General features: G+C 44.4%; 1 protein-coding gene across 3 annotated transcripts in view; it reads left to right on the top strand.

Moving 5' to 3' along the window:
- Hnf4 (Hepatocyte nuclear factor 4) overlaps positions 1-27,310 on the top strand; it is a 158,229-nt gene that overhangs the window by 116,737 nt on the left and 14,182 nt on the right. For all 3 annotated transcript variants that reach the window (XM_037427373.2, XM_075877253.1, XM_037427372.2), the window contains exons 3-4: positions 6,884-6,999; positions 27,058-27,207. In XM_037427373.2, coding sequence (XP_037283270.1) covers positions 6,884-6,999; positions 27,058-27,207 — 266 coding nt within the window. The remainder of the gene's footprint in view (positions 1-6,883; positions 7,000-27,057; positions 27,208-27,310) is intronic.

Raw genomic sequence — 27,310 nt, 5'->3', positions numbered from 1 at the left:
TCTCGTCGTTCCCAAGAAAGACTCCGGCGTGCGGAATTCAACGTGGGACCTCCACGTCGTGAATGCGAGGCGTTAATCACTGAGCTACCGAGGGATACCTCCTTCAACGTTCACATGGCAAGCTATCTATATCCACCACTTACCACTGCTGGCGGGCATCTCGGAGGCGAGCTATCGTGTTTTCAGCATTATCAGCAAGATGGCACTATGCGCGCGTGGTGGCTCTCAACTATCACGCGTACTTTGGCCCACGGAGAGGAGAGGAGTGGTCGATCCTTCGCGTGCCCTTATCTCCCAGTGGGGAGGATCATACGTCTTGACAGGCGTTAGGTTTGCACTGTAACAATTCTGTTGTAGTTACGAGGTACACAAAGGTCACTGCAGTCGTTGCACAGCCTCCGTTCGCGAAAAGTGGCGCGCTTTCCCGACACAACGAAGTAACAACTGAGACGCTTATTAACGTTCATCTGTACCTGTGAGTACGTTCCGTGCGTAATTTGTGCGTGAGAAACGCGGGACATGTTTCAATCTTCTTGCCATTCTGCTCGTAACCTTCCAATTTGTTGCTATCGCCTTTGCGGCAAAGCTGTGACAATTTTTTTCCATAGAAACATGCCAACTTACTAAAAAAAATGAAGCTTACCTTTGAACACCACACACACACACGTATATATATATATATATATATATATATATATATATATATATATATATATATATATATATATATATATATATATATATATATATATATATATATATATATATATATATATACATATATACATATATAGACCGGCTGTTCAAATTAGTAGCCACTGTTAATTTTTTCCTAATTGACAAATAATTATTTAGTCATAATCGTAGTAGGGACTCAAACAGTTCTCGCATAATTATCAAAATGGTAATGAGGCAAATGTGCGCATGTTGAAATAACATCTGCCTAAGCTACTTTCACAACGTATTAGTTGCGTGCTCATTTCATCCTGTTAATAAAGAAAGCCCGCGACACGCGAAAAATAACACGCAACTAGATCTCTGCGCGCATAAGAAAGAAGCGTCCTCAAGCAAGGTTAGTTTGAGATAGCTAGTAACAATGAAGGAAATGTATAAAAAAGTACTGATCGTGATATCTGCCACTTCCTGTCCGAAGAAACGCACCGCCTTGATCTGACACAGTCCACCTGTAATCGCTCTATTCAGAACAGTGATCCCGCCACGCTATCAATAAGGACTATTGACCGTGAGACACGAATAGTGATACCGACGTACAATCAAGCAGAAGGGATACCTGCAAAACTGCGTCACATGTTGTTGGCTCCCGACCGTTTTGCCAATGTGCAAAACGCTGTCTCTGGCAGCGGAAAAGGGGCAAAGCGGTTGCTTCCGGTAAGCTTATTTGAGGGCGCTGCTTTCCTCTGTGGGTCCGCACTAGAGAAGTCCGCACTAGAGATCTGTCGAACTTTTAAGCAGGAAATTACCAAGGAAAAGATCTGTGATAATATTCGGGCTAGTTCTCTACTGTTTGAGGCCAGGACGGGAGTATTGCGAACCAAGACATATCGGGCCAAATACGAAGGGGTAGACACGGTATGCAGTGCGTGTGGAGAGGAAGAAGAAGCTGCCGAACACTTGATAATGTTCTGTAAAGGACTTCACCCTGTAGTTCAGTATGATGGCGCAGAGTTTTTCAATGCACTGGGGTTTAGGGACAGGGAGGGCAAAATAGACTTTTAAGCGGGTAGAATTAACTAGACAAAGGTCATCTGATTGGTGGCGAAAGTCAAGGCATGAGTGAAAATTAAAGCCTTCACTGCAAAATACGAATCCTCAATCTCACTATTTAAAGCAAAAAAAATAAATCTAGTTTTTGGTTCATTAAGTATTACGGCTTGGTGGCGCCAGCCACCGCCCAATTTAAAGGGTACAGACATATCCATCCATCCATCCATCGGTGTGAGCGCGGTCACGCGTTGTTTTTCATATTTCGCGAGCTTTATTTATTTATAAAAAATGAGCATGAAATATGTACCTTGTTCGAAGTAACCCTGACATATGTCAGTTCAGAATCTGCCTCATTGATGTCTGCAGATTTAGGCGAACACCTTTGAGTTACAAATATAACTATGAATCATAGGTTAATTTTTATAAACGAAAAAATTATTGGCGACTACTTCATTCCTTTGTTGTAAAATCGTGCAGCGTGACAATTAGGACTCAAATATATATATATATATATATATATATATATATATATATATTGTGGCAAAGCCTTCGAACAGTGGGTCATCCTCTCGAGTGCCTTCAAGTGGGTCGCCCTTTTCATAAGAAGAAGAGCAGCTCGTGCAGAGAGTCGGTCCCCGCATTGACTGTCGCTGTCGTGAATCATCAACGAGTGTCCGCCAATAAACGTCTTAACAATTTGGTGGAGAGTGCTGTCCCCTTCAAACATCTTTGGTTCGCATTCGACGCCCTTCGAGCTTCGATCCCGTACCGTGCCTTCTACCATGCACCAGGACGCCGCTCAGCAAACGCTCCCTCCTACACCGACGCCATGTCCAGGTGTCCCCCGCATCCGCGACCCTCCTGTCTTCACCGGCGCGAATGGCACCGACGTCGAGGACTGGCTTGCCATGTACGAGCGTGTGAGCGTCCCCAATCATTGGGATGAGGCAGCTAAACTCGGTAACCTGTTCTTCTACCTTGCGGGTGTAGCCGGAATGTGGTACAATAACCACGCATCTGATTTCCCGAATTGGTCCGCTTTTAAGACCGCTGTCGTTGACGTGTTCGGCCGCCCTGCCGTTCGTAAACTGCAAGCCGAACAGCGTTTACGTGAACGAGCACAGCAGACTGGCGAGTCCTTCAGAAGTTACATCGAGGACATCCTTGACTTGTGCAAGAAAGTCGACCTGAACATGTCAGAGGCTGACAAAATCACGAATGTTCTAAAAGGTATCACCGACGATGCCTTCACCATGCTCCTGGCCAAGAACCCTCATACTGTGGCAGAAATCATTACATTATGCCAAAGTTACGACGAGCTGCGGCGGCAGCGCTTGATGACCCGTCGATCGCCACCACGTGATGCTGGTCTCTCGGCTTTGTCAGCGGTTCCTGACCACACAATCTTGCTCGCCATCTCATCGTGTTTTCATCAGAAAAGGCTTGCTGGTTCCTTTCGCGACCTTGCAACTCACTCACGGCAGCACCACTATTTTTGTAGTGAACTCATCCCCGTACAGCGTTACGTTGGTGCGAGCGGAATGTCTCGGCAGCGTGGAAACCATCGAAGACGAACAAGTTATGGAACAAGATATGGATCAACCCGATGACATGCACTGCTCAAGTTCCAGAACAAGATATGGATCAACCCGATGACATGCACTGCTCAAGTTACAGTACGCTTAGTGCTGTTTCGACATCTGCTTCATCATCCGATGATGTATTCGGTCTCCACATTCCCGACAACCTTAGGCTAGGCCAGCGTTCCCAGCTTCTGGGCCTGTTGGAAGAATTCCGGTCTTCTTTTGATGTCGTTCAACCTCCTCTCGGCCGCACATCCACCATTACGCATCGCATCGACACAGGCACACAGCCACCACTGAGACAGCGTCAATATCGCGTATCTCCCACAGAACACCATGTAATCAACGAGCATGTCGACGACATGCTTCGCCGTGATGTTATTCGACCCTCTAGCAGCCCCTGGGCGTCTCCTGTCGTTCTCGTCACGAAGAAGGACGGTTCTGTGCGGTTCTGTGTGGACTACCGACGCCTCAACAAGATCACTCGTAAGGACGTGTACCCACTACCGCGGGTAGATGACGCTATTGACAGCCTGCAAGGAGCAGAATTCTTTTCATCCCTCGATTTGCGCTCAGGGTACTGGCAAGTACCTATGGCTGAGGACGCTCGACCGAAGACCGCTTTTGTCCCCCCGACGGCTTGTACGAATTCAACGTCATGCCGTTTGAGCTGTGCAATGCGCCCACCACCTTTGAGCGCATGATGGATACTGTTCTGCGTGACCTGAAGTGGCACACGTGCCTGTGCTACCTCGATGACGTCGTCGTTTTCGCTCCGGACTTCTCGACGCATCTTCAGCGCCTACGGCATGTTTTAACGCGTCCGAGTGACGCCAGTCTGCAACTGAACCTAAAGAAGTGCAGATTTGCAGCTCGGCAGCTGACAATACTCGGCTACGTCGTGTCCAAGGACGGAATTCTCCCTGATCCAGCTAAGCTTCGGGCCGTGGCCGAGTTCCCCAAGCCGACATCCGTCAAGGAACTGCGCAGTTTCGTAGGGCTGTGTTCCTACTATCGGCACTTCATTCGAAACTTCGCGACTATCATATCGCCGCTGACGAAGCTCCTTGGAAGTAACGGGCCTCTCCATTCGTGGTCATCACAGTGCGAAGACGCTTTCACAACGTTCCGTCGTTTGTTGACGTCACCTCCCATACTCCACCACTACGACCCTACGGCCCCTACAGAGGTACACACGGATGCCAGTGGTATCGGCCTTGGCGCTGTCCTTGCGCAGCGCAAACCAGGGTTCCCGGAATATGTCGTGGCGTATGCAAGCCGTACGCTTACTAAGGCCGAGACTAATTACACCGTCACCGAGAAGGAATGTTTGGCAATCGTCTGGGCCCTTACGAAGTTCCGACCTTATTTGTATGGTCGCCCATTTGATGTCGTCACCGACCATCACGCACTATGCTGGTTGTCGTTATTGAAAGATCCCTCAGGCCGTCTCGCCCGGTGGGCACTTCGCCTGAAAGACTATGATATCCGCGTGCTGTACCGCAATGGAAGGCAACATGCTCACGCCGACGCCCTGTCACGCTCTTCCTTGCCTGATGACAATGCCCACAACTCTGCGTCTCACCTTGCCATTTCTTTCATTAGCATTCATACCATTGCTACTGAACAGCGCAAGGATCAATGGATCGCCTCACTGGTCGACTTGCTGGCTGATCCATCCACTCCATCCACTCGCGCGTTGCGTCGTCAAGCCCACCATTTCGCCATTCGCGACGACCTCCTCCACAGGCGCAATTACAATGGTGACGGCCGCCAGTGGCTACTAGTCATACCTCGCAGTATGCGCTGTGACATATGCGAGTTCTTTCATTCCGATCCGCAATGTGCGCACTCCGGGGTATCGAAGACTTACCACCGCATTCGCCAACGGTACTTTTAGTGCGGCATTTACCGCTTCGTACAGAAATTCGTTCACTCCTGCATAGATTGTCAGCGCCGAAAAGCTTCAACGCAGCTATCACCGGTAGGTCTGCAACCTCTACCTTGCCCTGCCGGGCCCTTTGGGCGCGTTGGCATCGATTTGTATGGGCCACTTCCACAGACGTCGGCTGGTAACCGCTGGGCCATTGTCGCTGTGGACCACCTCACGCGATACGCCGAAACGGCCGCTCTCCCCGCGGCTACAGCGAGCGATGTGGCCTCCTTTCTGCTCCAACGATTCATTTTGCGACACGGTCCACCCCCGGAACTGCTCAGTGACCGAGGCCGCGTCTTCCTGTCTGAAGTCGCCGAAGCCATTCTTAAAAAGTGCAACGTTGTTCACCGCAAAACTGCTACTTACCACCCGCAGACGAATGGCCTCACTGAACGCTTCAACCGTACGCTCGGCGACATGCTCTCCAAGTACGTCGCCGCCGATCACACAAATTGGGATTCCATTCTACCCTTCGTCACCTACGCATATAACACCGCCCCTCAGAGCACTACTGGCTTTTCACCTTTCTTTTTATTATATGGAAGGCACCCGTCGCACACCATCGACACGATTCTTCCGTACAGGCCAGATCCGTCTGAGTGGGCGCCTATTTCTGCTACAGCCAAGCTTGATGAAGAGTGTCGAGAGCTTGCAAAGACCTTTACTGCGCATGATCAAGAGCGGCAAAAAAGCATTCGCGCTGACGCCAGCACTACTGCGCCCACGTTCCTCCCTGGAGTGCTCGTTTGGCTTTCGATCCCTACCACTGCAACTGGTCTATCTTCAAAACTATTGCCCAAATACGAAGGCCCCTACCGTGTCGTCAAACGCACTTCCCCTTGTCAACTACTTGATTGAACTAATCGAACCATCTTCGGACATGCGCCGTCGAGGACGCGACATTGTTAACGTGGAGCGCCTCAAGGCCTACCATGACCCGCTCATTGTAACCACCTGTTAGGTCACCAGGCGGCTCTCTTTTCGTACCCGGGGTAGTTGTGGCAAAGCCTTCGAACAATGGGTCGTCCTCTCGAGTGCCTTCTAGTGGGTCGCCCTTTTCATAAGAAGAAGAGCAGCTCGTGCAGAGAGTCGGTCCCCGCATTGACTGTCGCTGTCGTGAATCATCAACGAGTGTCCGCCAATAAACGTCTTAACAATATATATATATATATATATATATATATATATATATATATATATATATATATATATATATATATATATATATATATATATATATATATATATATATATATATATATATATATATATATATATATATATATATATATATATATATATATATATATATATATATATATAAGGAAGAGAAGTGTATACCTAAAGGCTCGTTTTTCCGTGTTTCGACACAATATTATAGAAATCTTACTGACAATAATGCCAACAAAAGTATAGGGGAAGTTATTAGACCAAAAATTGTAATGTAAATGTGAAGAAAGAAAAGTGGGTGAAAAGATAACTTGCCATGGGCATGAACCGAACCTGCTCCCTTCTTTTTCCGTCTTTTCTTGTCCCTCGTTATTGGTGCTGTTTCTATGTGAATTTTTATGCGCTGCATTCGCCTGAGTGATGGCTGTGTCTGAGAATTAACATTTTTTCTTGTGTCCTATCTTTACAGCTGTGCAAAATGAACGCGACCGTATAAGCAACCGGAGGCCCAGCTATGAGGATTCGACTAATTCGTCAGGACTCTCAGTCAAAAATCTACTCAATGCTGAAATGTACTCAAGAAATGTGAGTAACTGTGCTTTTTTTACCTTATCGTCCTCTGCCATAACGTTAATGACAGCCGGTGCACTTCACGCGCAGCCTTCTAATGTATACTGTGAAATGTGCAACTTTACCATTGCCACCTGTACCACACCTTGCAATCTTAAAGTTTCGTTTTAGAGTGGTTCCTTGGAGGCTCTTTCAATGCAACTGCACTCATTCTGCAGAAGAACAAGCATTCGAACAGCGAGAATCATTAATCGACTAGAATTTGAAAATTCGAGCACAATAGGTGATGAATAATTCATTGAAATAAATACATATGACGTTTACCAAATTATTTGTATTTTGGCTCTTGTTTGTGTTTTTTTCTCGTAGTGAATGTTTTAACCGAACAAAAAACCTTGACTGCCATATGAAACTATCAAGTTGTTACGATAATCTCATGTTCTGACGCCCGATGGAAATGTAAGCTTGTACCACGCCTTAAGCCAATATTTCATGTTGCATTGGGACGAACATATACAAGACGCCTGTGTTTTAAAGCATGAAAGTTACTTTCACTAAATTTCTAAGCACAGCAAGTTATTTTCACTGTAATCACAAGCAGATACGTGGCTCTGTGGTGGAACAACCACTTAACAACCCGGGTTATATCCTGTCTGTGACTCGGAAGTCTTATTATTTATTTTATTTGCATCTTACTCGATTTATCGTACACGCAAAGGCACTCGATTTTTCGGTCACGCAAACACGACGATTTTTCGCTTACAACCAACGACACCGACGCCGATGCCGGAATTGGTGTGAAACGAGCTCTTGAAGGCTATCGCGTGAAAAGGTGAGTTGGAAAAGTTCATAAAAAATGCCCACACTAGTCAGCGAGTGAAAGGTATCGAGCAGCCACGTGCGCAGATGATACCCTCGGATAACATGTTGCGTCTACTGGACACGCTATCGACTGGGATAAAGCCTGCATCATTGCCCCGGAGAGAAAGTTGTTTCCGTGATTGCACAAGGAATCTCCGGCCATTCAAACTAATGCGCATACGCTGAACAGAAATATTGAGATACTCCCCCCCCCCCCCCCCCTGTGTACGCGCGATGTCTGCAACACGCGCTGAAACGTGCATAAGAAGAGCGCACTATGCCATTTGCGGTCACTGTGAACAAGGCTCCCGTGTAGGGAGCCGAAACGTCTTTTTATTTTTGTGCATTTTACCTTGGTCAGCGTTTTTGTTGTTTTCTATCGCGCAGATAATCTATGGAAGTTCAGAGCAGAAAGTGGATGGCAAGCACAGATTGAATCCAAAAGCTTATTTGAAACTTCCTATAAACCAAATAATGTTTTGCAAGGTCCCGCGATCTTGGCCGACCTACTTACTTGTAATTATTCGCTTCTTACTTTTATTGATATGAAATATAAGGAGATGTTAGCGCGCAAGTACGGCGCCGGCTTTACTCCTTAGCCCTTGAGTGAAAGTTGAAAGTTGAACACATATCTTAACGGAGAACACAGAGCAGTGCATGGAAATTATAACACTGAGTACACATTTGCAGAAACACACTCATACGCACATATCAAACTACACCAACAAACACAACGATAAGAAAATGTTCCAAAGTCAACGAATGCAGTCTGTGATAATGTCCCTCGTTAACATTGGATCCAACCGGCACAAAATAGCACATCACACCTCTGGTCCTTATGGAGATGTATTCAATTATCTATGTGACTTAACAGTCGGCACTCCTTGTACTTCAGCACACACATGTGATAGATGTCGTATAATGCTGTGCATGATAACTACAACGTGTTAAACAGGTGAAAGTTCGTAATTTATTTGTACTGGCCAGCAATTCCGGTGTCTTGTAAAAAAGCATTTTAAAGCTTTTAAAGCATACGTCTGTGAAGAACCAGTTGGCCACGGACCCAGAAATGTATTGATGCTAAACGATCAGGGGTCTAATGCTAACAGTTCTGATTTAAGACGGCGTCTCGGCATGCCAAGATGTGGACAGTCTATAAGGAGGTGACATATGTCTTCATTTATAAATTCACATTCGCATTCGGGAGTTTCAGCTCTGCCTATTCTGTGCAAAAAATGTTTTGTGTATGCAGTGCCTAGCCTCAACCGGTAAATAAGTGTTTCCATAACTCTATCTAAATGCTAGCGTAATTTCGATTTCATTGAATGCCAATAATCTATGTGATATAAGTCATAGCTCACTGTACCTTCTTCTTCTTCTTCTTCTTCTTCTTCTTCTTCTTCTTCTTCTTCTTCTTCTTCTTCTTCTTCTTCTTCTTCTTCTTCTTCTTCTTCTTCTTCTTCTTCTTCTTCTTCTTCTTCTTCTTCTTCTTCTTCTTCTTCTTCTTCTTCTTCTTTCAACGCGCGTGATGCTTCAAGCAAAGGACCGGTATACAAAATAATTTGTCAGATGTATCACATACCAAGAAAAATCTATTCTGAGGTGTAACTTCTCAGCAGACGTCGACGTCGTTCTCGAGGTGCCTTTCTCCTTTCACCATGGGTAATGTCTCGTGATCGCCCCGCCGCGGTGTTGTTGTGGCTAAGGTACTTGACTGAATCCTGGCTGCGGCAGCTGCATTTTCGATAGAGGCGAAAATGCTGTAGGCCCATGAGCTCAGATTTGGGTGCACATCAAGAACCCCGGGTAGTCAAAACTTCTGGAGCCCCCCACTACGGCGTCTCTCATAATCACATGGTAGTTTTGGGACGTTAAACCCCTCATATCAATAAATCAATGTCGCGTGATGTTGTTGCATGGTGGAACTTAATGCCGTGGTGCAATGCTACTTAAAGCTCCGCATATTCGGCAATTTTATTTTCAAGAAAGATGGTGTCTTCAAAGCACTGCAGACCAACCACTACTGATATGGGCAACCAGTAGTGTGTCGTTTGTCTATAGCGAAATGAAAGCGAAAAAACTGAAGCAACAGGAACGCACATTTCATCATCGCAATGGTTGAAATGCTCTAGAACGAAATGGCGGTACACCCTTGAAGTGTGTGTGGTGAACGTTTCACGCTCATTGTAGAACACTGAAGTTACAGAGCTCAATGAGATCCCCAAGGTGTTTCAGTAGTGCACGAAACGCAACTGTGTCGATGACTCCCAATGCTCGTGCGTGTCAGTAGTTGTTAAAAGTGCGCATTTGCCATAAAACATGCTGCTGGCATAAAGCGAAGAATTTTTCTGTCAGGAGAGGGGGAGACTAGGGTTGCAAAAGGAGCGTGATGCTGTGCTTGTTTTTATCGCAAGCAGGCATCCTCGCGGGCACTAACGCAGCTGGCAAGTGTACACATACCCTTTTTTCCGCATCACTGGCACTGTTTCAGGAGTGTAGTCCCAGCCACGGTCACTTTCTCTGGCTTATCGGTACTATGTGTACGGGCCTTGTGACCGCACTGTGTCGCTCCTTCTCCCAATGCCATTGCGACATCACCCGAAAGCTTTCATCTTATCAGGGCGTCACGCTTCCGTATTTGCAATGACACTCCGCTTTGGGTTGCGAGGCCTAAAAATGGCTGAGTCTCTTGATTCTTCTTACGCTGTATTTTTTCTCTCCACCAGTGCATGATTCCTTTAGCAGGGGTACGCGCACGCATGTCTCAAGCACACACACACACACACGCACACACACAAAAAAAGAGAAAAAGACAGCAAGTAAGCGTCATAATGGGCCTGATTTTTCATGACAGCGTTTGTCCTTAGCCCTCTTCATCGTGGTGCATGCGTTTTTCTGAGAGCCGATTTCAAGTATCTTTTCCCGTTATTTCAACTGTCTCCTTCACCCCCGACCTTACTTTGGCAATAATTGATTGATATGTTGGGTTTAACGTCCCAAAACTACCATATGATTATGAGAGACACCGTAGTGGAGGGCTCCGGAAATTTCAATCACCTGGGGTTCCTTAACGTGCACTCAAATCTGAGCACACGGGCCTACAACATTTCCACCTCCATCAGAAGTGCAGCCGCCGCAGCAGGGATTCGAACCCGCAACCTGCGGGACATTTATTTGGCAATGAATGTGCCCATGCTGATTTGTGGTGAAACAAACAAACAAACAAACAAACAAGGAAACAGACAAATGTATGCACAAAAGTGTGGTCTCTTTAACTTTCTCTTTCATGGCAGTTGGTATGTGTTGGCATGTAATGTGACCTAATCTTTGCTGTTTAGCCAAGCTATGCATAAAACGTTATGCCGCAGCACATGAATATGCAAAGAATAATAAAAAATGCATATAATGTCCCGTCTGTCTAACCTTCTTTAGCTCGGCTATTGCGCGTATATTTTTATCAAGTAAGAATCTCACACGGGCCCAAGTTTCCGCTAAAATGGGCAGGAAGGGGCAGCAAAACTCAAGTGACATTATTGTACGGTTATCAAAAAAAATTATATCTACATTTTAGGTCACGACACATGCAATCATTTAGAGTACAGCCTGTAATGATAGCTAACGTGGTTAGGTTCCTGAATAATTAAGTGCAAAAAGCTGAGGTTAAAAAAATAAAAACGAAATCAGTACAAGTTGTCTTTTCGAGAGAATAAAAAAATGCGGACGTTCCATATTTTCTCTTTGAATTTTTTGTAACCACCGCAAGATTTCATGATAAGCATTCAAGACAAGGTAAAGCTGCTAATGACGTGCTCATTACATAGTCGGCGCACAATTTTCTGCAACTTATTAGTTTTTAAGATGTCTAGTAAGCACTGAACAATAATTTGAATTAATTTCGGGCTAATGTAGGCGTGTTGTTGAAAAAAAAAGTGCTGAAACATTTTTGTTTTCTGTTGTACTACCTTCATAGGAATGCGTTGACCTTAGCCTGTATTGGGTTAAACATAACTTATCCATGAGTTGAACAAAAAACAAGTTCCTTCTGTTTAACTCTTTCATGCGTTAAGCAGAAGAGAAAGAGGGATGGAGATTCAAGTAAAGATATACGTTTCGCCAAAGAGAAAAAGTGTTAATGCGTGTTTCGTACGTGGTACCTGCTTTGAATGACGTGTTTTAGTGTCTCGCAGGAGCCACATGGCGAAATGTTCGTCGTGTGGCTCCTGCGAGACAGTGTAGCATGTCATTTTAGAGCACCCTGCTTTTGTTGTGCCGCATGCACTACGCAAAAAGGACTACGGACTGTTTAGGACTTCGGTACCCGACTCTTGACGGTTGCCTGTTCCCATGACGATGTGCTTCTAGGCGTCACCAGGCCCATAGAGCCCTTTTAACTTTCTATAGGAAAACGAACTTGGCGTCGCGTTCATAGGAGTGTTTCAAGTGACTATCTATTTGTTTGCTTGTGTGTGATTTTTCCCTCTTGTTTTACTTTCTTGCTCTTTCTCCTTTTTTTCTTCCCTCCTTTCCTCGATGTCTCCCCTTCCTAAAAAAAACAGGCCGGTGTTGTGCCTGTATAGCTGGCAGTTGTCAGCCTTTTCCTTCCCTATTCCCTCTGTGTCTTCGTGGTTTCTATGTACATAAACCAAATAAATAAATAAAAGTTAGAACTGCTTCGATGGCTTTCCTTGTTTGTATTGCTTAAGACGAAAGCAATTCCGTACAAGACGAGAGTGCAATGTTCAGCTTGAAAGGGAAAGATTTCATTCACCCACCACTATCGGTCGGCAATAGTTGTGGAACGCACTCAGACTCACTCGAGAAATATATCTTGCGCTTTGGACTCACTTGGACTACCAGAATTTACCTGAGCCAGACTCGCTTGCAGGCACACTTAAGAAAATTTCATTCAACCAGACTCGCTCGGACTCAATCAAACTCACTCAGACACAGACTCATGGTTCGATATGAGTGTGACGTTAAAGAACCCCAGGTGGTCAAAATTTCCGGAGCCCTCCACTACGGCGTCTCTCATAATCATATGGTGGTTTTGGGACGTTAAACCCCACAAAACATCATATGAGTGTGGGTGAGTCCGCGTGATTCGACTCATGAGTGTGTTAAGCTAGAATTAGCATTTTCGATCAAGGTGTTAGTGCTCATTAACACCAATATCTAAGGTAAACGGTTCTCCTTTTGGCGCTTTTTGATAGAGTGCCGTGGAATACAAGGTACGAATGGCTTTAAAAGAGTAAGGGCACTTTAAATAGATGACAACACAATATATATTCATCAAGAACTTCCCTGAACAAGTAGGTGGGCGAGGTTAAGGTACCCTCTAATTTATTTACACCTTTGTATTTACTTTATCTTACCTTTATCATTTTCCTTATATGATAACAACGTTTTGATTTGCAAATTTATTGTACAACTGAAACCCCACTATGTAATGCCTGAGTGAGCCTTTAGGGTATATATGAATATCCTCTGATAAATAAATATTGAAAAGGTGTACTTTATAATAAATCTCGACATGACTCTGAGCATGAGTCCAGGTGAGGCTGAGTGATGCTGAAGGTAATTGCTTGATTGATATGTAAAGTTCAACATCCCAAAACCACTACATAATTACGAGAAACGCCGTAGTGGAGGGCTCCGCATATTTTGACCACCTGGGGTTCTTTAACGTGAACCCAAACCTTAGCACACGAGCCTACAGCATTTTAGCCTCCATCGGAAATGCAGCTGCCACAGCCAGAATGCAATCCCGCGACCTGCGGATCAGCAGCCGAGTACCTTAGCCCCTAGACCACCGCCTATGAAGTGATGCAGAAGATGAGTATGCAAGAAACCATACGACGGGTAACTCACTCAAGAAATACATATTGAGCTTTGGGCTCATGCGGACTAACACTAATCAAAATATTACTCCCCCGGAACCACTCAGATCACGACTCGATCTGAGTGTGAGTGAGTCCGAGTGTGTCGACAAATGATTGAGTTCGCCAACCTATGCCCTCTACTTTGCAGTCTTTGGTGTTGCTATGTGTTTCGCGTTGCAGCTTGATTCGACCTCATGCAGCAATTTTCACGTAACGTTACTAGCTCAGGTGTTATAGGCGTAAAAATCACTCTGAAAAGTGCTGGTGCAAGGATGATTCACAGGAGCACGCCGTTTGCGCTTTTATCTACGAAAAATAAGTTTATATTTCTTTAGTATTGTTTCGTGCTTTGCCATACTGAACTGACTTCCGCATCATTTTTCTCAAAGAGCTTATACGACGGAAACCGCTTATGTAAGCCCTCATACTTCGATTCATTATGTCGTCGACATTGATAGCGTATCTCCGACACAAAAACTATCAACTATTGTAGTGGTATCCACAGCGTATGGAACGGACACCGCAATCAATAGCCGGGATACGTCAACGAATACTGACGCAAGCCAGCCACTTTTGGATATATCAGCTGTTGAGTCACCGAGCAGCAAGTGAAGCCAATAACGGAGATAAGAATCAAAGCTGGGGAATAATCGTGGCGTGACAAGAAAATTCGTTCGCAATAGCACGGTCGGGACAGCATTGTCCAAGTTATCAGTTTTACGAGCTGGTCTAACACGGGCGTTCTCTAAATCAGTGTAGTTATCAGGCACTGATAGATAGTGCATATCGGTAAGGGCCCGGTGCTTGTGCTTCACGTGAGAAAACACATGTGTCTTTTGGAGGACGTTTCTTCTTTTCGTTTTTGTTCGGTTGTGTAACTTGTTTCTGCTTTCAACTATGAAAATGCGAGCTAACCACATTGCTTGAAAAAACTGTCTTGAAAGAAAGAACGTAGTAAAATTAAACTTTAATAATAATAGTAATTATAATAATAATAATAATAATAATGATAATAATAATAATAACTTGAAGTTTCCGTCCCCAAACCACATCATTTTGAGAGACGCCGTAGTAGAGGGCTTTAGAAGTTTCAACTGATCTGGAGTACTTTACCGTGCACTGACATCACACCGTACGGGGGCCTCTACCATTTCGCTTCGTATTGAAAATAAACAGAGAGGTAGTTAAGCAATGAGCGTTCACTTTCTAAATGTCAGACCCTGTTAGATCATGTGTATGTGCATTGTCCTTCGTATAGTACAAAAATCATTTACGGCCAAGCTCGTAGAAGGTGCGATCGGGTGGTGCCAAGCATTGCCCGAATCCACGCTAAAGCTTAGCTCTCTGTTATGATAAGCTGTACGCGAATGTTTGGAGCATGACGCACCGACGTGCATCTTACTGGGGACGATCGCGCACGCGTGGCGAAATCAATATTTAGCGTTCAGACGCGCTAGCTTCCACGCGGGTGATTTTAAGACGTTCTATACGCCGGTATATGGTCTAGTGGCTACGGTATCCTCCTTTACAGGTCAATACCGTAACTACAAGTTTGCACGAAAAGCTGTGTATGGCTAGCGTAAACGAAAAAGTCACAGATTCGCCGCAAATGCGGAACAATGAACGTGATAGCAACAAATTGGAAGGTCGTGCGCAGAATTGCAAGCAGATCGAAACGTGACCAGCGTTTCTCACGCACAAATGACGCAAGAAACGTACTCACAGGTACAGATTAACGCGAATAAGCGTCTCAGTTGTTACTTCGCAGTCTGAAAAGCGCGCCCTTTTCGCAAACAGAGACTATGCCACGATTTCTGTGACCTTTGTGAACCCGGTAACTAGAACAGAATCATTCCGGGGAAAGCCCAAGAACAGCAAAGACGTACAATTATCCCAACTGCGAGATGAGCGCTCGCGTCAGCGTCCACCTTGCTCCCTCTCCGCGGGGCAAAGTACGCGTGGGAAATGAGCGCTCGTGGCGCCGTGTCATGACGATGTGGTGACGTACGCTCATTGCGCCATCTTGATGGTAATGCTGAAAACACGATAGTACCCCCTGAGATGCCTGTTACCAGCGGTAAGCGGTAGATATAAATAGCTTGCCGTTTGAACGGCGAAGAAGGTGCTCCCTCGTGGCTCAGTGGTTAACGCCTCGCACTCATGATTTGGATGTCCCATGCTCGATTCGGCGCGCCGGAGTCTTTTTCTGAATTATTTTTCTTTGTTGCCTTTTCATATTTAGATACGTATACTTATACGGTGAGCGAACACACGGGCAGCGTTTGCAACTTAGAATTTTCAGATGTGGAGGCCACGAATTGTACGAACGCCCGAACAGCAAATAACTTTCCAAGAACCCTGAAAACAGCTCCGACAACTAATCCATGAGAGAGCGCAAAAAATAGCTCCGCACCGAGGAACGGACAGCTCTTTGAGCCGAGTGCTAGAGACAACGGTGAGCTGAAGAAACGGCGTTGCAGGCAGATTAGCGTCAACGTGGCAACGGCGAGACAGCGTTCTCCGGGGTGAACGCCTGCTTTCGGCGGGAGTTTTGCCAGCGTCACTTTGGCTTCGGCTGTGACCACTGCAGCCACCTGTGACCACACGTTTCAGCTTCACTGGTTAATTATTGGCATGGTGTACTTAGGAGGCGTTTTTAATTATAATTTTCCCTCATACTTCTCATCGGAGAGTGGCATTTTTAGGCTGTTGTCTCGAAGGTAAGTCATGTTTTCATTAAATTTGAATTCTCATCCGGTTTTATGTGTGAGAGCCATGATGTCGAAGGACGCCGTCGTGACGCACTGTGGATCATCTTTCACTACCACGTTGATTGACGCTACCCTTTTTGTGTTTTATTATTACCGAAATTCGGCTGCCATGACTTCAGGAAGTGGTGAGTCATATATATATATATATATATATATATATATATATATATATATATATATATATATATATATATATATATATATATATATATATATATGTAAAATAGGGGAAAGAAGTGTATACCTAAGGGCTCGTTTTTCTGTGTTTTAACACAATATTAATAAGATCCAACAGACAGTAATGCCAAGGAATGTACAGGGGAAGCCATTAGAACCAATGGAATGTAAATAAGAAGAAAGAAAAGTGGATGAAAAAATAACCAGCTCACGGCTGGGTATTTTTTCATCCACTTTTCTTTCTTCTTATATATATATATATATATATATATATATATATATATATATGTGTGTGTGTGTGTGTGTGTGTGTGTGTGTGTGTGTGTGTGTGTGTGTGTGTGTGTGTGTGTGTGTGTGTGTGTGTATGTGTGTGATGCCATGATGAATGGGCGACGTGGCCGGGCTCATACGCCAAAGCACTTATATTTCAAAGCACTTATTCTTTCTCAGCCTCTACCTTCAGTCACTACCTACTTACGTTACATGATTTACCCTCCCCCCGAAATAATGCGCGTGTTGTATAATACAGTGCCTAATGAATTAGCAGCACTAGAACGCAAAAAAAAAAACAACATCGAAATGGGTCGTAGTTGCACATTACATTGAAATTCCCTAAGATCGCACATAGTCTTCACAAGAGAGGGCAGGAATCCGGGGTTATGAAATACAGCTCCGGTGGGCGAGGCTGGCTGTTATGCTCTGGACAACATAAACATGTTTTGAGCATGGAAACAGATGGAAATACAGCCGGTATTCTTGCAAAGAACGATCGAGGTTGGAACGCTATGCAGGATTGAATGTTTCGTAGGCGTCACATTTTTCGTCGTGGGTCATACAAACGCCGTGCATGCAATTTGCGCGCCCGTTGATCGTGGCTGATTAGGCGCTGCTTGTGTTTCTGCAGAGCACAAGCGGTTGTTTCGGGAATTTTGGGGAGTTTTCTATGGTGATGCCGCAGATGTTCAGACCGAAGGCGCAATCTTGAACGCTGGTGTGGAAAAGTTCCTTGGCTTTTCTTTCTGCGAAGATAGCTCAGATGCGGAATCAATCTTTTCTTTAGTGTATGGTGATGACGACACTCTTTAGGCCGCAAGTATCTTTGCGATGTAGTTTTAGTTGTTCGTTGCCGATGTTGGTGTGGCCGTTTTAGCTTTTGGGGTTCCTCTTGCTGCTTTTGTTGGCATTGCTGATGTTGCACTGTCTGACTAGGTGGACTTCCTTTGGAACCATGAGCCCGCTTTTCTTTGTAGGTTGACGTGACCAGCAAATAGCTGATACTTGTTAGGCTATCGCGATTTGTGTCAGGCAATGAAGATAGTGCGCTAGAATTGGCAGAAAAATCTGCTGAGGCTCTTGCAACGCCATTCTTGATGTATGTTTCTGGCACAGGGCAGTGCTTTAGAGTTGATCCTTCCGAGCCTCCTGTGTGGGTTGGGCTCTCAGGTGGCTGGAAATTCGACGGCGACACTGCGAAAGGATCGGTTTTGTCATATTTGAATTGTGAATGACTGTCTTTTGTGAAACGAACGATGCGAGCTCTTCTGGCACATGGAACTGAACTCTAGGTCCCGTGCTTGACTGAGTATGCCCCGAGCTTCTCTACTCTATAGCGACCATAGTGAACATGTGAGATGCGAGGTGGGATTTGTGAGCGACCAAAGATCCACGCGATGGAAAAGCAGGAGGTTGGTCAATGCGTGAAGGCTGCTTTTGACTGTGACGACCGAGTGCAGTTGTCTGTGGATGGTTTGAAGCTTTCGTTCGTGTCGTCTTTTCTTGGTGTGGTGATGGCGCTGAGAAAATTGCCGGTGGTCATCGTCGTTGAATGAGGAGACGCTGTCGGTAGTCCCAGCGGTATTTACGAGTGCATTGCAAGCATCATTTGTGTCAAGGAAAGCAGTAGATACATTTTCGTTTTTATCAACGAGATTTGCATTCAATGGTGACTCCATACTGTTTCGACTTTGGGTTCGTCCAGTTCCCGAGGATGACATCGCCGCAAACATGGCTTGACGTGGTTCCAATTCCGTATGTTTGTTTCTTCGTGGGAGAATTGAGCTACGCGTTCCTGAAGTACAACGGCTTTCGGAATGGCAGTGGCTTGACAAGGTATTTTCCCGATGCGCCAGGTTATCTACCATGAATACGGCGTCCTTATAAGGCAAGTGGTGAGTATTAGGAGTGCTTGAAGAACCGCGTGATGAAAACCCAGGTGGTAGACCACGTATGCGAGATGAACAGTGAAGGACATCAGGTGGTTGAGCAACGTCTCGTGTCATATGCTGGAGCGATGACTTCGAAAATGCTGACTTTCGTGCAGAAGGGAGGCCCACTCGATGGTTTTGTTTTCCCCAAAATACGCATTGTCGTCTGTCACTGAACCCGTGTGCCACTTCGTCTTGTGCCAGTGGTCGAATCTTGTGTGTTCGAATGGTTGAAGACTGCCTGTAAAATTCACGACTGAGTGTTATTGTCTGCAGATGTTGGGTTATAATCGAGTCTTCGTCGTAGTCGTCGTTGTATTCTTTAAACCAAATGATCATTTCTTGTTTTATCTTTTCCCATGACTCGTCATTTCGAAATATGTGGGTGAGGTAGAATTTGAAGGCATTACCAAAGACGTAGTCGGTAAAGTTGATGATCATCTCCCGTTCCGACCGTGATGCAGCGGTTGCGTGGAGCTCGAACAGGTCGAACCAATCCTGTACAGGTCCATCGTCCGCTGCTCCGGTGTACTTGGGGATGGGAAGGTCAGTCGATGATTCTGGCGTGGTGCTAGTCGCTGTGTGCGGCCAGGAGATGATTCCGTAGTCGATGTATGGTCAGGGCGTCTTGTGGAGAACTGCGTCGATGAAGAGACACTGATGAAGTGGCTGGGAGGTCTCCATCCTGTCGACTTGTGTGACGCTATGATGAATGGGCGACGTGGCCTGGCTCATACGCCATGTTTATTCCAAAGCACTTCTTCCTCAGCCTCTACCTTCAGTCACTACCTACTTACGTTATAAATAAATAAATATATATATATATATATATATATATATATATATATATATATATATATATATATATATATATATATATATATATATATATATATATATATATATATATGTATATATAAATATATATATATAAATATATATATATATATATATATATATATATATATATATATAAATATATATATATATATATATATATATATATATATATATATACATATATATATATATATATATACGCCGGTAATAGACGCCGGTAAATAGTATGAATAAAAAGAAGACACACGTCGAACAACGGAAAGGTTTCTTTACGTTTCGGCCGTGGGACCGGCCTTCGTCAGAATAACAGATGTAACAGTGGTGCAACAGCATATAAGCGCATACGTTTCGCTTGCAATATTCACGTGAGTGCAAGCATCATAAAAACAAGTACAACAATCAGACATAACATATATATGGGGGCCCCCGTATCACATCTTTCTCAATCAAATAACAAGTCACGACACGTGCACAAGGATTACAGCTGGTACAAGCAATAACATCTACAGCGGTCACTGGTGCAAGACGCTGAGTTTCCCCGTACTCTCATTTAAACCGCCTGCGATTGTATTGAACTTAAAGATGAGAAATGATTCGCGCACTTCCCTGTCATAATGCGTTCGGAAGCCAGACTCCAGAATCGTGGCTCTAATGTTGTCAAATGAGTGGCCCATTGCGTTAGCATGCTTTGATATTGGAAGGTGAGGAAGTGAAGAGATATGAGCCTTGTGATTGTTAAACCGATATCGGAAGGGTGTTTCGGTTTCGCCTAAGTACTGCATTCCACAGATCAAGCATTCCAGGAGGTAAACTACATTACACGTGTCGCAGTTATAGTCACCATTTATTTTCACGCTGAAGTTAGATGCGGTGCTGTTTGCGATAAGTAAAGTGGTCATATGCTGGCAGACTTTGCAACGAGGTTTGTTGCAAGGACGGCGGCCAGTAGGTTTACTGCGTACGCTTTTTGACGACATGAGTAGGTCACGCAGATTTTGCGCTCTTCTGTACGTCACACGCGGTGGTTCTGGGAAAATTGATTTAAGTCGTTCGCTTTGTAGAAGTATGTTATGGTGCTTTCTTAAAATGGCATTTACGTGTTGCGCAGGCGCGGAAAATGTTAGAACAAGGTTTGTGCAGGAGAAGACCGGCTGTTTATTCTTCGTGCTTAAAAGCGTTTTGCGGTCCTGGTTACTTGTCCTTTTTATGGCGCCATCTATAATCTTGGAAGGGTATTTCTGTTTTGATAAAGCATTCCGACGCTGCGCACAATTGGAATTAAAATCCGTTTCTTGGGAGCATATTCTTTTAAAACGAAGGGCCTGGCTATAGGGTATGCTGGTTTTAGAGTGCTTGACATGGTTGCTATTAAAATGAAGGTAATGTTGAGTATCAGTTGGCTTTCTGTAAACTTTAGTGGCAAGCTTGCCGTCACACAATGTCACTGTTACGCCAATGTCACTGTTACGTGACGTAACAGTGACATTGTCGGCATTGTCGGCAGGCTGTCGGCATGCTTTTATATATATTAGGGAAAGAAGTGTATACCTAGCGGCTCGTTTTTCCGTGCTTTGACACAATAATAATGAGATCTAACAGACAGTAATGCCAAGGAATGTATAGGGGAAGTTATAAAAACAATAGAATGTAAATAAGAAGAAAGAAAAGTGGGTGAAGGAATAACCAGCCGTGAGCAGGAACTCACGGCTCGTTATTCCTTCACCCACTTTTCTTTCTTCTTATTCACATTCTATTTTTTCTAATAACTTTCCCTATACATTCCATGGCATTACTGTCTGTTAGATCTCATATATATATATATATATATATATATATATATATATATATATATATATAAATATATATATATATATATATATATATATATATAATTGGTAGAGCAAAGAAAAAAAAACCAAACAGCGCCCTTGTTGCAGGCCGGCTGTTCTTTATCTGACCTTCTCTTTCTCTTTTTTTTTTCAAGCAAGTCTTACACTAGCCCACGCTGCGACATTGAAAGACCATTTGCGAAGTTACCTCTGGAGGGCGTCATTGGCTGCATCTTTGCAGCCGCAGGTTTCGGCCACATTTCGGCTTCGCTGCGTACTTGATGATCACTTGGACGGTCAACATCGACTGTGTCATAGTGGTCGCAGATCTGGGATGCACTGTGGTCTGTCTCTGGCTGATTGTGCCGACAATATTGCTGCCGCACGTCCGATTTGCGAAACCATGAATGCAAACTAGGTCAGACGTGTATGTGACCTGCGGCCCGAGTTTCTAAAGACCGTTTGCTGCTTACTTCCTTGATCTTGTTGATGGCCGGCTGATTAGCGATGGGTATCATGGAAGAAACCACTGCGGTCGGATACACGCAACCCACAGTTGGCTCACTGGCAGACCGAATGTATACATTCGGTCTGCCAGCTGATGCCCACAGCCCAGCCAGTGGCATGTGAGCCCACGTATGACAAAGAGCACTATAGTGCTCTTTGTCATACGTGGGCTCACATGCCACTGGCTGGGCTGTGGGCATCAGCTTCTTCTGGCTGGGATGTACTGGTGTGGTCAGCGAAGCTTGGGTTCCTGCTTCACGAAATAGACTGACCTTCGACAATTGAGGCATCGTCTGTCACTTTCGTTTCATTAAATGATATGTCTCTTTATGGTAGGTATGCGTCTGAACCTTTGGCCACTCACTGCGTTGCAAGCGGAGCACTGGGCTTTGATACGACACGGAGCTTTTTCTGAGAATTGTCTGATAAATCAGCCTTCTGGATTGGCCACTCATGAAGTGAGGGCCTCTCCTCTGATTGTTTCTGCTGGAAAGGGGTCGTCCTAACGTGCGCATGCAATGGAGAGGCTTGTTGTCGCCTCTTCATTGACTGCGACTGAGACATGGTCTAGGCGTGTATCAGAGATGATGTGGTGTTAGTTACAGATACATCCGAAGCCTTAAGAGGTGAACCTGACCCGCGTGGTGTGTTGGTACCACGGCAGGTTGTGAAGCAGGCTGTCGGCATGCCTACAGCTGCTGCCTCGAGATGGATCTCCTGCTGAGCGCCATCCTCCGGAGCGGTCATGTTGGACTGTGTGGTCGTATTGAGGGGATAGTTGCTCCGTCCAAAAGCAACTATGAGTTTGTCGCTCCAGTCCACCCAGGACTGCTGCCACATGCTCTCGTATTTATGCCATGCCGCTGTACCACTTCGGTGGTGGTCTATCGCCATGCACCGCTTCTTTTGGCCTGTCCAGGCTTCGCGATCTCCGAGAGCGTTGACTGTCGCCACCCATTCCTCGGCGCCGTCCTGGAAGCCGTGAGACTCCGGTAAATCGAAAACAAGACGTCGTGGTGACACGGCGAGTGAACTCTGGAAAATAGCGGCGCCACGCAGCCGAGTTGGTGTGAAAGCGCTGCGAGAGTATACCGGAGCTTTCTGCAGCTCTCGGGTGAGGTTTATGCATGGTATTATGAGGCAGCTTCAGCCTATGCTTCATCGCTCACGTGCAGTCCTTGCAAAGCCTCAGGTAACAGCGCAAAAGTCGACACTGTCAAGGCGTTGACTGCAGCGCACAGTCACGGGATGGTGCGGGTAAACTTGGTGAGGCTTTCAGGTGAACCGCATGTGGAGCTAGGGGAAACGTCCGAAGATATAGAGTACTCCTTAATTAGCATTCTCACTGCAGTGGTACTACTGGCCGAGGGAGCTTGGACAGCTCCCCTGACTGGCTGAGGTGCCGTTGGAGTACGGATTGAGGTGTGGTCGCGGAGGGAAGAGTGAACGGTATTGCCGGGCAATGGTATGTCACGCACTGGCTTTGTTGGACCGTAGTGAGCCTGCTCATGAGCCATCGAGAAGGCCTAGATGGCGTCCTCCAATGGTGATATAAATGCTCCCGGCCTGTAGGACGGTCGCTGGCTACATTACCACAGAAAGCAAGCCCACGGCTGCCTTCCGCGGTTCGCTAGAAGCCAAGCCCATGGCTGCGATGACCCATGGGGACGCATTTGCGGTTTGTAGTCATAGACTGCCCTATTGTAGAGAAATGAGACAAAGAGACAACGTCCTTGCTGCAGGCCGGCTTTGCATCTGACACACACACACACACACACACACACACACACACACACACACACACACACACACACACACACACACACACACACACACACACACACACACACACACACACACACACACACACACACACACACACACACACACACACACAAACACACACACACAAACACACACACACATATATATATATATAATCTAACAAACAATAATACCAAGGAATGTATAGGGGAAGTTATTGAAACCAACGTAATGTAAATAAGAAGAAAGAAAAGTGGGTGAAGAAATAACTTGCCATAAGCAAGAATCAAACCTACGACATTCGAAGGTCGTAGGTTCGATTCCTGCTCACGGTAAGTTATTTTTTCATCCACTTTTCTTTCTTGTTATTCACATATTATTGGTTCCAATACATTCCCCTATACTAGATCTTATTAATATTGTTTCAAAACACGGAACAATGACCTCTTAGGTATACACTTCTTTACCTTATATATATATATATATATATATATATATATATATATATATATATATATATATATATATATATATATATATATATATATATATATATATATATATATATATATATATATAGACATATATATATATATATATATATATATATATATATATATATATATATATATATATATATATATATATATATATATATATATATATATAGACATATATATATATATATATATATATATATATATGTATATATATGTTGTTTGGGAATATAAACTCTATGCATATTACTAATTGAAGGTTCGTCGTTACTTTTAATATTGTTAGTTCGGCTGTGCAGCCACGTAAGAACACCGAACTAAATTCACTAGAACGTTCATGTTTCTAAAATGAAGCCAGCGACACAATTGTGGGTCTGTATCACGACTGGGCATGAAAGAGAGAAGGCTGGATGGATTGACAAACAAACGTATGCATAAGACATTAAATTCCTTCGCTTGTATAACGCTACAGTAAGTTCACGTATACAGAAATGCCTGGTAAGCTGGAAGACGAAAGAGAAGAAAGAAGACTCGAACAATGTGACATACTATTGTAGAACAGCGATAAGCACAGAAAAAAAGTAGTGATTGTGAGTTATGAGGAATACTAGGATATGGAGACTTCCTAATATGTAAACAGTAGAGTGTTAGCAATGCCAGGCGGGAATTCTATTAGGTCAATGATCTCTGGTTATTTCGCAAATATTAATAATGATAATAATAATAATAATAATAATAATAATAATAATAATAATAATAATAATAATAATAATAATAATAATAATAATAATAATAATAATAATAATAATAATAAAGATGCAACCGACTCAGAAGGAAACGATAGATTTTGCTTTTAAGCAGCCTTGGGAAAGTGCTTTAGAAACAACGTTAGTTTTTTATTTGAAGTTATTCAACACTTAGACCTGATTCATTATAGAGGGCAGGGATTATTAACACAACGAAACAGATACTTCAATTCCATCTAAAAGACCGAACAGTGATTGCGGTAGAGGCGTATTAGGTAACTCAAAGTAAGATTCGTAAGGCTATCGGCCGTATACGTTACAGTACTCATTCGTTTAGTATTAAAGCAAAATGTTTAGATGTGTCATCATACGCGAAAAATTACCGGCTTCAGTCGTCAGCGTTGTCAGCACGAAATGATGCAAATAGCTTCACATATTGACGTCACCCCATGACTTCGTCATTACTTCACACGTTGCCAAATTTTGTGACGTAATTGGGCTGGTGGCACGACGTTGCAGTGACGTCATAGCAAGACCTCATTGCTTAGCCAAAGGACGGCCGAACCCAGAGCCAGTGAAAAACAAGGCGAAGTACAGAGAGTTTACAATGCTTCCGATGCTAGAGGCATTGCAAAACTATGTTAGTTGAAGAAAGCTTTCGAAGGGGTACGCGGGAGGTTGCGTATATCGACTTTAGAAGAAAAAAAGAAGGCTTTATTCTTCGATTCTACTGAGTTGGATGCATATAATACCCCACGATTTGTTTTTATTTGTAAAACACAGTGTCCTATGCGCACAAAGAAACATGAACAGATGGCCGTGAACACGCTATCAGAGCGCAGTTATAAGAAACTGTGCTGACAGAAAAGCTATGCGTTGCTTCTAGTTTCAATATGCGTGTCTGACACATTGAGGGGGCCCTATCAGCAACGTTACCAGGGCGCTGGAACAGAGCCCTCCCGAAATTATCCTCCTTGACCCAGCAGGGTAGCTTCGAAAGCTGAAGTGTTGTGCTGCTGAGCTTGTGGCCGCGGGTTCTTTCGCATCCTCCGCGGCTGAAATATGGGGTGGGGGCGACATGCAATAACAGCCGTTTAGTTAGTTAACTGCATCTCAAAGGACCCCAGCTGGTCAAAATTATTCCGTGATACCCCACTATGGCGCACCTTATAATTATATGGTAATTTTTTCGCGTAAAACACCACAAAATGTCACACACTTGTCTTCTCGAACGGCACACCTTTTCAGCTGTGATAGATTACTTGTACGATAGGGCGCGCGGAGCATGCTCAGCCTTATCAGGGAGACTTAAGCTCTTGTACCGCCTCACCTCCCCCCTCTCCTTCCATGGCAGGCTATGCGGCACTCGGAAAGCATCCCTGGGCTACTGGGCGGTAAATGGGCTTCCTCCTTTACAGCTAACTTGTGCTTTATAAGAAACATATAGGCGACGTCCATGATGACAGAAACATTTGGCAGAGAATGTATTTGTAATTGACATCACAATAATATGCGAGGAGTTGCGTCCGAAACGCGAAGAGCAGTACGCAGAGGATCGTCGTACTTGGTCGAAACTGCAACGAGCTAGAAGCGATGAATTCATCCTAAGCAACGCTGAAAGCACAGGGCCGTGCCACTCGAATGCGACATGAACGCCAGGTGGCCTTGTGCGAAACGTGAGCTGTGGGAGTAGAATATGATAGAGAGATGTACCCCCATAATTGAGGTATAATAGTAATCATAGACTTCAGTAAATGAGAACATGACGTTAATGGTGTCCGTATGATGCACTACTGAATGCTAAAGTTTTTGTCGACAACGGCGTTATCTGGTCGTGCCCGAATTTTTTTCGTTTAAAAATGGGTGACGGATTTTATTCTTCTGTGACTTATACAATATTGCGGGCACATCTAGAATGCCTAATTGCATTTGTACTAATTCGTAAAAGTTTTTTGCGTGGACTGCGAATTGTGGCACAGCTTACTCCTCTTTTTTCAGATATCCACTCCTGTAAGTGAGTTCAGCATCACGAACAAGAAAGTCGCCACCATTGGCGATGTATGTGAATCTATGAAGCAGCAACTTCTCATTCTTGTTGACTGGGCAAAGTCCGTACCCTCATTCACGGAACTTTCAATAGAAGACCAGGCAAGTACGCTGGCAATGACGGATGAATTATTCAATTTTGAGAGTCATAGTGTAAAGTTTGACTTCTCTTGAACTTGTAGTTAACATGAGTGCTCAGCAAATT

This window comes from Rhipicephalus microplus, chromosome X (genome assembly GCF_043290135.1).
Source record: "Rhipicephalus microplus isolate Deutch F79 chromosome X, USDA_Rmic, whole genome shotgun sequence".
NCBI classification, from domain to species: domain Eukaryota; kingdom Metazoa; phylum Arthropoda; class Arachnida; order Ixodida; family Ixodidae; genus Rhipicephalus; species Rhipicephalus microplus.
This window is presented reverse-complemented; position numbering and strand designations above follow the sequence as displayed.